This window comes from Miniopterus schreibersii, assembly GCF_964146895.1.
Source record: "Miniopterus schreibersii genome assembly, chromosome: 16".
In the NCBI taxonomy this organism is placed as follows: Eukaryota; Metazoa; Chordata; class Mammalia; order Chiroptera; family Miniopteridae; genus Miniopterus; species Miniopterus schreibersii.
In genome coordinates, this window is record NC_138116.1 from 776,067 (window position 1) to 788,434 (window position 12,368).

Genomic DNA, 12,368 nt, shown 5'->3' on the forward strand with positions numbered 1-12,368 from the left:
CCTGCTCCCCGCCCTTCCCAGGGTGGTTGGGGCATCACCTGTCGGCTGCAGGGCGTGCTGCCTCCTCCCCTCGAAGTTTCCAGGCGTAACCACTCACCTTCAGGAGGGCTTTGATCAACATAAAATCAGGTCCTGGAGAAGGGACGCTCTTTGTCCAGTAGTCGTCCAACTAAGTTTTACCAATGACAGCCCTGCCCCACCACCCCAAGAAAATAATTAAGTAAATAAATAAAGGAAATGACAAGTTAGATTTCCTGTGGTTCTTTTAAATCAGCCTAACGTGTGTGTATAGATCCTGGAACCAAGTTTGGTGTTTTTTTTTTTTTTTTTTTTGAGGAACCCAGTCATTCATGATTCATGGTGGGGTTCCCCCCCCTTTTTTGTGTGTGAATCTGAAGAGCAAAATATCAGTGTTTCAGATATATTCTTTATAAATGATGGCTAAAGACTGAAGTTATGTTTTTCTGGCTGAAATGGTAAGAGTTGAGAATCAGGGTAGCACTCAGGGCGTCCTCCGGAATATGACGGGCCGCACCCCCGTGCTTCATCGCCTGGGAACACTGGTGGGCACTGCAGGGGAAGCATGTTCCTCTCAGTGACGGCCGGGCCTTCCTAGTCTGTAGTAACCGTCTTGTTTCACTTCCAACAGATAATCCGTGTGCAGTCCCCAGATGGGGTGAAGCGGATCACCGCGACAAAGAGGGAGACAGCTGCAACATTTCTGAAAAAGGTACTTGGGACTTTGGCTGTTTACCTTTCAGGATCTCAGCCCTCCACTGTGACTCCCTTCCCTTCTCTGCCTTCTCTACTTTCCTGGTCCCACCCACCCCAGGGGTCAGTCAGTCACATTGCTTTTTCCTGTTGTGATTGGTTGGACTGATAAGGGATCAGATTGTGTCACAGCTGGCACAGCTTACAGCTGTAGGACCAGGTCCCAAAGGAAGTGCAAAAGGGTTTCACAGGAGTAGTGTTTATGAGAGAGAAAACCTCAGATTGTCTGGCTAAGGGGAATTGTTAAAAACGTGTAGAATGATCCTGCTTTGTTCTTAAGACATGAACGCCGTGTAGAGCTGTCGTGTTAGCGCAGACTGTGATGAGGAGAGCACAACCTGGGAGGAGAGGCTGCAGTGAAGAGAAAACAGTAAACTGACTCATGGGCTGGTCTCCTAGTTTTGCAAATAAAGTTTTATTGGGACACAGCCATAGTTCCTGAGTAATGTATTGTCTTGCTGCTTTTGATATCCAGTGACCGAGTTGAGTAGTTGTGACAGAGTCAAATATTTACTGTTGGCCCTTTACAGAAAGTAGTTTCCAACCTCTACTTATGCATTTTGTATTATTTGAATTTGTTGCAAGCAGATGATACCTTTGTAATGATAAAATAATGTTTTTCATTTTTCATAAACAAATTGTTGGGTCATAGACTGTTAGAGTCAGAGGGAACCTCAGGTATTGTATAGTCTGATCTTTTTTTAAAAAATATACTTTTATTGATTTCAGCGAGAGGAAGGGAAAGGGAGAGCATTAAGTACCTTCATATTATGCAGCCATCACCACCATTCATCTCCAGAACTTGTCAGTTTGCAAATCTGAAACCCTGTCCCAGTTAAACACTAATTTTCCCTTCCCTCCCCCACCTCCTGGTAACTACCATCCTGCCTTCTTTCTCTATGAATCTGTCTACTCCAGGTATCTTCTATTAGTAGGATTATACTCACTTTTAAAAATGAATAATTTGGCTGTACATGTGTATACAAAGCCCTGTAAGTGGGTTTGAAATGGCCTTCCTGTCCTCACAAACCTGCCTGTCAAGTGTGTGGTCCACTGTGAACATTGCTGGCTCCAGCTCGCTGTCCCCATACTTGGTGGCCTCGATCTTTGTTTAATATGTGGCATTGTGCCCTGTAAGGAAGTTGCAAGTGTGATGACATCGTGTACCTTGCAGATTCCTCACAGCATCGTAGTCACTATTTCCTTTGAGACCATCTGTTGCTTCTCACTCAAGTTCCCTCTCTGAGTCATCAGCTGTGACCCCAGGACAGGTTCCTCTGGCCTCCCCGCTTGCCTATGCCCTGGCTGCCTTCTGCTGTCGCTCCCCTGAAACAGCCCCTATTGAGTCACGCCAGGTCCTACCTGTTCTTTCTCGTGGGCGGTTCTGACCTGTCTTAATTGGTCTCTCAGCAGCGTGTGACACAGTCTCTTCTTTTAATACTTGGAAGCTTTTTTTTAACTATGAAATAAAATACATACTAAGGAGTCCCTGAAAAATAGGGGCAGCCAAGTGATGATGAAGCAAAGGCCCAGGTCACAGTGGGGGTGGTGCCTGTGCTCTGGAAGCTGTTGGGCAGCCTTCCGAGCTCCTGTACCCTGTTGCCCCTCTCCTGACCCTGTGGGAATTGCCCCCTCCTGTGTGCCACCACTTCAGCATGCATTCCTGAACTCTAAATCTTAGTTTTGCTGTTTCTGAGTTTAACTTAAATGGAGTCATGCTGCGTATTCTCTTTTGTTACGTTCAGTGGTAAATATCTGTAGTACTTTCAATTCATACCATGTTTTTGGCTTTATTACAGCATCACATCAGGATGACCCCAGATGTGGATATAAAGTGTTTACGATTTTAATGGTGCTCTTGTGAGGTTCTGCTGAGATTCTGTTGAAATGCCCAGTGCCTTACGTTAGATTTCGGTGTCTTCACAGGCAGAACTCGTGAAGTTCACAGAAGCAGTGATTTTTCTCAGGAGTACTGTAGAAAAATACACACATTCCTGCATCTCCCCAGTGGGATCAGCATATGTGGGGGCTATCGCTGGTTGTCACATTTGAGATGCAGCTGCATCAGTCCTGACAGAGCATGACGCTCCAGTCGCATGGTCGTTGCACAGTCACCTTCACTTAGAGGCTGGCTGCAGGACACCCTTGCCCCGTTTTGGACGTGGCTTTACATCTAGGAGTATTTAACGTTTGTACAGCTGAACCATCCTGTGGAAGATTCCTCATTCTTGGTGGTAATTTGCAGTGTTTTGTCCACAGGAAAAGCACAGTTTTTGTGGAACTGGTGAAATGCCACACTTAGTTAATTTCAGTTTATATCTAAGCAGTTTCAAGGAGGAGTGAAATTAAAGCCATTATTTTTAGTCCTGAGTCCTGATTTTTTTGCACTTGGGGATACAAATTCATCACGGTCTTATTTTCCTGATGGCACTTTTGGTTTGGGAAAAAAACACATGGTATCAAATATTATAGTACATCTGATATAAAATCTCAACTTTGTCTTAGAGATCATTTCTTATCACTTTCAGAATGACAAGGTGGAGTTAGTTTTAATCCATTTTTTAAATCAGTAGAAAATAGGTTAGTACGTAGAGTTAGTTATTAAGTCAACTCTTTTCCCTTAGAGTAAATAAATACTAGGTTCTATCGGTAATTCCATATGAAAGGATAAATTACTTGTAGGTGAAAAGAAACAGGTAGGAGAGGGTATGGTTGAAGGGAGTGTCCAGCACTCAGGGACACAGCTGCTCCCTGGTCTTGTTCCTGACCTGTGTCGTCCCGGTCAGGATTCTGCTGGCAGCTCTCTGTTGGTTTCCTGCCTCTGCCTGGCTTGTTTCTCCAGTGTTTCCTTTGGGTCTGAGTTTCTGTCTGGTCCGTTGTGCAGCCTGAAGACTGTCCACGAGCTCTTACTGCAGTTGAGCCTGTTGGCCATGACTCCCTTGGGTGTGGTTGACCTAAAGTCATTTTCCTTTCACCCTGCTGATTGAGAGCATTTTCACCAGCGACAGAATTCCAAGCTGACAGGCTTGATTTCCCCTCGGCGCTTGAAAGGTATCACTCCGTCATCTTCTGGTCCCCATGATGCTTGGTTCAGTGGTGTGACCACAATGTGCCTAGGGACTGCTTTCTCTTTTATTTTATTTTAGGTTTGCTGAACTCCCTGGGTTTGTTACTCTCTCTGTTTTTCATCAAATTTGAGGTTTTCAGCCATTTTCTTTCCAATATTTTCCAGTTTTGTTCTTACTCTCTTCTCCTGAGGATCATTTGATGTTGTCCCGGGTTTCCTCGGGCTGTTCATTTTTCTTTCAGGTCTCTGTCTTCAGAGATCCTGCCTATTGACCTATTTTTAGGTTAATGACTCTTACTTCTGTCATCTCCCTTCTGCTGACAAGCCCATCAGTGAGTTTCCATTTTAGTTACTGTATTTTTCAGTTGCAGCATTTCCTCCAGTCCATGTACATGGTCCTCCTGCTTTGTTGTCCCTTCCCAGCTCTGCACGTGACAGGCTCACTGTCCTTCAGGCCTCTGCTCACATGGGCTCCTCAAAGAGGCCTCCTCTGTTCTCTCATCCAGAGTGGCCTCTCCCGGGCATCTCTCTTCCTTTCCTGCCCTGGGGCTTTTGTCGGCCTGTGGTTTCATCTTTGTTGACTTTGTCTCCCTTGTTTGATGGTCAGACCCTTGATGGCAGGAACCTTGTCTGTTTTTATTTGGGGTTCTGAGCACCGGAGTGGAGCCAGCTAGCAGGACTGCTGCTGTGCGCTGGTTGACTGTGCGTGATCCAGCAGGTGTTCGTTACTCATGTACAGATGTCTTTCGACACTTCATTCTTCTGTCAGGGTCAAGATTGGGATTGGCTTTTACAGTTGATTTCAACAGTAGAGGTCAAACCTCCAGACAGGGCCATGACTCTGGCTTCAGACTCTTAAATGTGTCACCCAGTCTTTGTGTTCACAGAGCTTTGCTTCTTTTTGGCCACTTTCTTCATTTTGCTTGACATCTACGTCGGCAGTGCTAACTTCCTCACAAGAGAAAGTAATGAGAGAAACTGAGTGAGTGCTCTAGTGACACCTGAGGTACCTGCAGTCAGCAGTGATACTTAAATATCTGACTAAATCTCTGTTGTTTGGGCCTTGTTTCAGGTTGCAAAGGAGTTTGGCTTCCAGAATAATGGTTTCTCGGTTTACATCAATAGAAACAAGACTGGAGAGATAACAGCATCATCCAATAAGTCCCTCAACCTGCTGAAAATCAAGTAAGTGCCCCCAGGGAGGAGAAGTGGGGAGGATGGTGGGTGACACCAGTTGTCTACGGAGGCTGCTTGGTTCACACCTGGTTGCTCCTCAAGCCCCTCTTATTACAGTCTCTTCACCAACTGCAGTGCAGGGGACCCACCGTATTTTCCCCAGGTGTTAACAGTCACACGATCTAGTTATTGGTGAGCTGGTTTGATTGACTTGCAGAATTCCAAGACGTGTGTCACTTAGCACTAAGTTACGGTCTCAGGCCACGTGTGCAGCTGTACCCTCAGCTGCTCCCCTGCAGGTTAAGGACCTTGAATGGAGCTCTGAGCAGGGTTCTGCCTCGGGACCTGCATGGTGGGCAGGTAGGAGGGCCAGCAGTTGGGCCCATTGCCCATCTTCCATTTCTTGCTGACAGGACCTCTCAGGGTGCCTTGGAGCTGATTTGATGTGTCAGGAGGGGATTTCAGGGTGCAGAGCCCTCTTGCTGCAGCCCCACCTGCTTCTGTAGTTCATGTGTTTTCCCTCCAGGGGTGGAGCTGAGTGGTGACAGATTGCAGTCTGCAAAGCCGAAAGGAGTTATTTACTGTTGGGCCCTTTACGGAAGTATGCCAGCTCCTTCTAAATAGTTGGCACATGATCACAACTCAGTGGGCAGGACCCTTCACATGGGTTCAGTTCCTGAGATAGCAGCTCCCCGGCCAGTCTGCAGGCAGCGTGGCCGCCCTTGCCTGAGTATTGGGCTGGGCTCTGCTGGCAGCTGACTGTGTGCCCATTGACCAGAGTAATAGGCAGTTTGGGCCATTTGTGTGATCATTTCAGGGTTTACAAATTATGTCCAGGAAAAAAAATTTGCCATTATAGCGTTGATTTGTTCTTCAACTGATATTTGTTGGGCACCTGCTGCAAAAGCCTTTAGATAGAGCCTTTTGTTGTGGTTTGTGTCCGTGTCCAGTGTGGACAGTTCACCTTTCCTCCCAGCTGGGAAAGGGTCTTTGCCTCTGCAAATCACTTCTCAGGAGTGTTACATGTGGGTTTGGATTCTCACTCCGCCACCTACTTACTGGCTGTGTGCCTGGGACAGTCACTCACCCTCCCTGGGCCTTACCACCCTGGCCTGCTGGGTGCTGCTCACCTTTGCCTGGTTGCACGGTGCCTGCATGTGATAAGCACTGAATTGACTGCTCTGTCTGTAAGAACTACTCTGATAGCTGCAGACAAGAAGGGAGGCTGCCAAACGACACACCGCGAGACCAAACCAACAAATGAGTGTGGTCACACCAATACCAGGCCAGAGGTGTGGGGCAGCACAGCCCTCCCAAGGCGCTGGGAGTGGTTGTCCTTCTGAATTTCCTGGAGTGTGTGTAGCTTTCCTGCAATAGTCATGATGCCTACTGGCCAGTACGGATCTGAACCTGCGGTCTCCGTGCGGTCACTGCCGAGTCACCTGACTGTTCCACCGTGTCCTTACTCCTTGGGCTCTGTGTGGTTCTGTCTACTTCATTGTAGTGACCTTTTCTTCTCTGGCCGTTTTTGAAGTCTCCTGCCCTCTTTGAGTCCTCCAGTTTCCTTTGGCCTGACCAGGTGTGGGTTCCTGGTTTGTCATTTGTTTAATCCTACTTAATATAGGTTATGTTTTCTGTGTCTGCAGCTCAGCTCTGGAAAACTCATGGTGGTTATCTCTAAATTTACCTCTCCCCATTCTCTTTATTATTTCAGTGGTTACATTTTCACTTTTAAATACTGTTTGATTCCTTTTCTACAGAGAGGGCTTTCGTTTGCTTCTGTTGGTACGAGGGAGTGCTATGGACCTGGCTCCCCTTTTGAGACAGTTTTTGTCTTCAGGCTTTAGAGGTGACTTTCCTGTTACATAGACGGTGGAGGCAGACAGGATTCCTCCTTGGGTTTTCCCTGCTGTTGAGACATCCTTAGTCATTTGGCTTTGTGTAGTTTCAAGCTTGGCAGCCCGCTCTGGGTGGGCAGGCTCTGGGCCTCGTCAGCTCCAAAGGTCCCTGTGACGAGCTTCCAGAGGGCAGCTCTGAGCTGTGCTCCTGCTGCTCTTGTTTGAACTACTCCTGGAGTTTTGGACCCTTGGGGATTCCTCACTTTCTTTAGCTCTCAACAGTGCATTTTAGCAAATATTTGTTAAAACTGACGTGACAGCTAAGTGCAGCGTTCCATAGCTGAGGGTGCTTGGGAATATCTGATCCCTGCTATAAATAGAAGCCTCTCCTTATAGTTTGGCAATTTTATGGCCCTGAAGTGATGGAAGGAAAAGAGGGGAGAACAGATGTCAGAGTAGCTACAGCCCCACCTCCGGTCGTGCTGTGTGCCGACAGCTGAGCCCTGCCCCTGTCTCCTGTCCCGTGCATCTGGCTGGCAGCTGCTGAACCTTTACCCAGTGGCGGAGCTGCAGTGCTTCTGTGGGGACAGTGCTGGGCCGAGTGCTGCAGACCGTCTCTGGTCACATGGCTGAGTGCTGCTGTGAGCTGCCCGGGGTGGCACATGCTATGTAGCCTCCAGTTGTAGAGTTTACTGTGAGTAAGGTCCTGCATTTTGCCAGCAGTGCGAGGCTGATCAAGGGAGGAACACAATTTACCCAGGAAGTGATAGAAAACCAAATGCTGCCGTTGGAACTGTGAATTCTGGCAGCCTTTTTGAAAGCAGAACGTCAGCAACTTTAAAAAACAAACAAATCCTCCATCCACCAGGGCCAGCGCCCTGATGAAGGAAAGCTGTGGCTGCTTGTCTTGGGGCATTTCCTTCTGTGGTGTTCCTGGTGGCAGGAGCCACAGAGGCGTGGGCCCACCAGTGTGGGAGCCGCAGAATGAATCCTGGGATGGCTTCACTGGGGAGCATCGTGCAGCCATCAGAAGTGACGATTAGACGAGACTGTGTTTGGGTGGATTTTGTGAGGTGGTGTTGCATGAGAAAAGGAAGTATAAACAGTATGTTTTAAGAATCTCATATTTGTCCAGCAGTGACATACGCATACATGTGGGGTATGGGTGCAGGAATGTAGAGAAAGAAATAGAAGGATGTGTCCAAGGCAGATGGGATGTAGGGGCTCTGAATAGGGGCTAAGGAGTAAATGAAGGAAAGTGGGAGCCAAGCAGAGAATGAGAGGGAGAAGCTGCCTGCACACGCAGTCCATGTTGTGACTGTACAGCTTACCCTTGAACAATGCGGGTGAGCGTGTGGATCCACTTATACGTGAATATTTTCTAATAAATGCATAGGTCCAACCAGTATTGAAAACAGTATTTTCAGTCTGCAGTTGGAAATCTGCAGGTGTGGAGGGCTGACTGCATTGATCTGAGCCATCTTATATAAGGTTGGCACCCAGCCCCCGTGTTGTCCCAGGGTCAACTGTGTCTTCATCTGTGCAAAACCAGATAGGTCTGTGGGCGTGCTCATATGTGCTGAAACCCGGTTGTGAAAGAAGGTGCAGTTCCAGAGACCCTGTTGCCGACCTTCATAGAGTTAGGAGCAGAAGAGAGATCGGAGAAGAGAGTTCTGGGCTTTTAAAAGTGGAAACCTCATTGTTTAGGCTTTCAGGGTGGTTGGTGTTTGCTTTTTGCAGATGCCAGAGATTCTTGCATCCAAGTGGATCTGTGCAGCTCAGGTTCTAGAAGGGCGATGGGCCTCACCTGACGTTTGTCATTTAACAGGCATGGCGATTTGCTGTTCCTGTTTCCCTCGAGCATTGCTGGGCCCTCATCTGAGATGGAGACATCAGCCGCACTGGGGTTGAAGGCCTTCGGTGCTCCCAACGTGGTAGAAGATGAGATTGACCAGTACCTGAGCAAACAGGACGGGAAGATTTACCGGAGCCGCGACCCACAGCTGTGAGTGCTGGGCCAGCCTGCTGGCTTCAGGACTCAGTCGGGAACTGTTTATAGAGTGTCCTTGTAGCGAGGGTCAGATGAAGAGCCTGAGTCTGCAGTTTGACCACCTGTTTTCTGATTAGGTTTCACTGCATTATTTGTAACCTTTCTCATTGTTTGAATCTTTGGGTGTATTCCACGTGGACTAGAGAGTTTTCAGGTGTTTGGAACTAAGATTTGAAAGAAGGAGGATCATTAAACCTAGTCTTTACCCTGATGTGCCCTAGAGAGACTTGACTGCTCCATGGTAGAGGGGGCTTTAGAACGTGTGCCGGGCACTGGTTTCCAGTGCTGGCTCCCCACCTGTGCCTTTGAGCTTCATTAGCAGCCTTTTAGAGGGTGCATGTGCATACCGACCTGTCCTCCGAGCTGCAGAGCCTTGCCTGTTAGGGGATATCAGCTGTCTACTCAGAAATGTAGAGCTCACGGGCATCTGAGAGCCTGAGCCTGTTTAGAAAGGGTTCCAGTTGAGCTGGGAGGGACCACTCAGCTTTCCCACCAGCCATCTCTGCCCTCCTCCCCTGAGCTCATCTGCACTGTCCCATCGCATGTGCAGAGCTTCTGAGGCTTCTGACCAAAGTGACTGAAACCCACAGAGCCAGGCGTCCTCTGTAGGCTTTTCCCCAAAATGTGTGTGACGTGGGTGTTTTCCAAACCCGGGTTATTTACCTACCACTGTCAGGGTTTTCCCCATATCCATGGACTACCTTCCTTAGTATTTGCTTAACATTTGTGTTTTTTTTTAAATGTTGACTTAGCTGCAGGCTGTTTTATTTTTTTATAAATATATCTTTATTGATTTCAGAGAGAGGAAAGGAGAGGGAGAGAGAGAGAGAAACATCAATGAGGAGAGAGTCATTGATCAAGCCCACAACCGGGCATGTGCCCTGACCGGGAATCGAACCCTGATCGCCTGGATCCTAGGCCGACACTCAACCGCTGAGCCACACCTGGCCGGGCAATATTTGTTTTTCAATGACCTTAAATCCACTCACTTTTATTTTTGGTTAGTGTCACTTTAAGCAGTTAATGTCCATGAAATCACAGGTTTGAGGTGCTGGTCATATTTTTTCTAATACACATCAAAATTAACAGAACTATTAAAAACATTCACTGGGTACCATCTAAAATAACTTCACTTTATTAAGTCTGATGTACTTTTTAAGCATTCGAAGCTCCAGGAGGCAGCAGTAGGAGAACAGGCGTGCTAATTGCATTGTTTCTCTGCCATGCTCTTCTCAGATGCCGACACGGGCCGCTGGGGAAGTGCGTGCACTGTGTTCCTCTGGAGGTGAGTCTGGATAAGTCCTGCTTCCCAGTGGCTAAGTACTTCCCTGACCCTGCCCTTGCCCTGATGGTTCAGAGAGCTCATCTGTTACTGCCTCGAGTGCAGGCTACAAGGAAGCGAGCCCTTATTTATGGCACTGACCTTCTGGGTGGATTATGAATGGCTCAGGCGTTTGTGATAAAGGGGCCCTATTTATTGTGGGCTCCCTGGACAATCCTTTAAAACGTGACACAAAGCTGGGCCTGGCAGTTTCGTGCTCATGGTTGTTTTGATTTACTTTGCCCTGCTTCTCACGCCTCCTCTGCTGATTTGTCTGGTGAGATTGAGAGTTACCATAATAATGCTGACTGGTACTGGCTAACCCTGAATTTACAGCAGGAGGCCAACCCAATTTTCTCCATGAGACTTCTCTTGCTTCATCTTGTGACACTTTTTTTGCAAAATTTTCCCGATATTTACTTGACTTAAAACATTTTATAGTTAATGTTCATTTTCCGTTTTTCATCTTGAAAAGATAGTTGGTGCCCAAAGAAAAGGTCTATTCTGGCCTAGAGTGATAGTGAGAGCCAGCCGTGCTCCTCCTTGCCCTCTGTGGCCTGGTCCTCCCTGCTGCACCAGGCTCAGCTGCCCACGGGCCTTTTAGCCACAGTGGGTGTGTGACTGGTCTGACTGTATCTTGGCAGCCATTTGATGAGGACTACCTGAACCATCTCGAGCCGCCTGTGAAGCACATGTCCTTCCATGCCTACATCCGAAAGCTGACTGGAGGGGCTGACAAGTAAGTGACTCAAGTGCGGCCAGCCCTCAGAGTTTGTTTTGTGTGTCTGCTAGGCATTGTTGCTTAAAGCCACTGGGCATGTGAATGAGAAAAGCAGAGATTGGGGCCTGGGCCCAAAGCACTTGAATCCATGGACTTTGCCCGATTATGGAAAAGAAATGGGTGGGTGGAAAATCCAACGGCCTGCTGTTGTCCACGGAGCCAGGGTATTGGGCAGATGCCAGGTTGGTGATGCCACTGGAGGCCCCCAGGGACCTCCTGACCTCACCTGAGTGTGTGGTGCGTGAAGGTGGATGAGCTAAGGCGTGATGGTGGCCAGTGTGTCTGGCATCTTAAGCTTTTCCTCAGCTTTTTGGAAAAACAGAACCACCTCATGGCAATGTCGGACCCTCGGTCAGCCCCTACCTGGACCTGGGGTGGAGCAGCCCAGTAGGACTGGAGCAGTGGCACTGTCTAAGCTGGGCCATCTGTAGGCTCAGCCAGGGGGCATGGGTGGAGGAGTGCAGGCCAGACAGTGGCCAGAAATGGCAAGCTTTGACCATTTGATTTCTTTTAAACCATGTCAAATACTTGCCTGTGTGACCCCTTCTGTTGACTATGTGCTCACCTACCCAGAAAGTGATAGACTTCCTACCACAATTTTATAATTCCTGCCAGTGCAGCAAGAGAAGGTGGCTGAACCCAAGTCAGCAACACTGTGTGAGGGATGTCATGTGGGCCTGACTGTAGTTTTTCTCTGACAACCTGCTGAAATCCTAAAATGACTTTCAAAGAAGTTAGGCCAGGAGAAAAAATCCCACCAGAAACTCATTCTTGCCTGTCAGTGGATAAGCTATGGAACTTTATGGATTGGGGGATGACTGTGTCAGCCTTTCTTCTGTCTGGGTCCAGGACTGTGGACTTGGCAGGGGCACGTTTGTAGCTGTCACCAACCTGCAGACAGACATGGTGGCAGCCATCGCTCCTGCATGCCCCCAACAGCAGCCAGTGGCTGATGGAGACAAGATCGCATGTTTGGACTGTTTTGTGAACTGGAAACTGGCAGAGAGCTCACCCCAAGTTCAGAATGGGGCCAGTGCTTCTTTACGGGCAGTCTTCTAACCACAGTTTTTTATTTTTGCCAGAAGCAGAGTGAAGATATCTTTGTTCCATCTCCCAATCAGGTTTTTCCCATAAATAATAATTTTTTATAGCTGTCTTAAGTATGAGTCTCATAGTGTGAGTGGTGCTGATAAATTAATGAAACTTGAAAAGGGCAGCATTTCCCTTCAGGGGCACAGGTTAGGTCAGTAGATAGTCAACAGTATATATATATATATATTTTTAAGATTTTTTTTAAATGGGTTTTAGAGAGAGAGGGAGGGAGAGAGAGAAATATCAATTGGCTGCCTCCTGTACGCCCCCTG

The 12,368-nt window shown here is 47.8% G+C and overlaps 1 protein-coding gene across 2 annotated transcripts in view; it reads left to right on the plus strand.

Moving 5' to 3' along the window:
- NPLOC4 (NPL4 homolog, ubiquitin recognition factor) overlaps positions 1-12,368 on the plus strand; it is a 36,214-nt gene that overhangs the window by 2,345 nt on the left and 21,501 nt on the right. Inside the window, exons 2-6 of one of the 2 annotated variants that reach the window (XM_081162596.1) lie at positions 650-730; positions 4,911-5,023; positions 8,681-8,857; positions 10,139-10,187; positions 10,868-10,962. In XM_081162596.1, coding sequence (XP_081018722.1) covers positions 650-730; positions 4,911-5,023; positions 8,681-8,857; positions 10,139-10,187; positions 10,868-10,962 — 515 coding nt within the window. Of the gene's footprint in view, positions 1-649; positions 731-4,910; positions 5,024-8,680; positions 8,858-10,138; positions 10,188-10,867; positions 10,963-12,368 lie in introns of those variants that run through there. The other variant, XM_081162595.1, reaches the window with a different exon arrangement.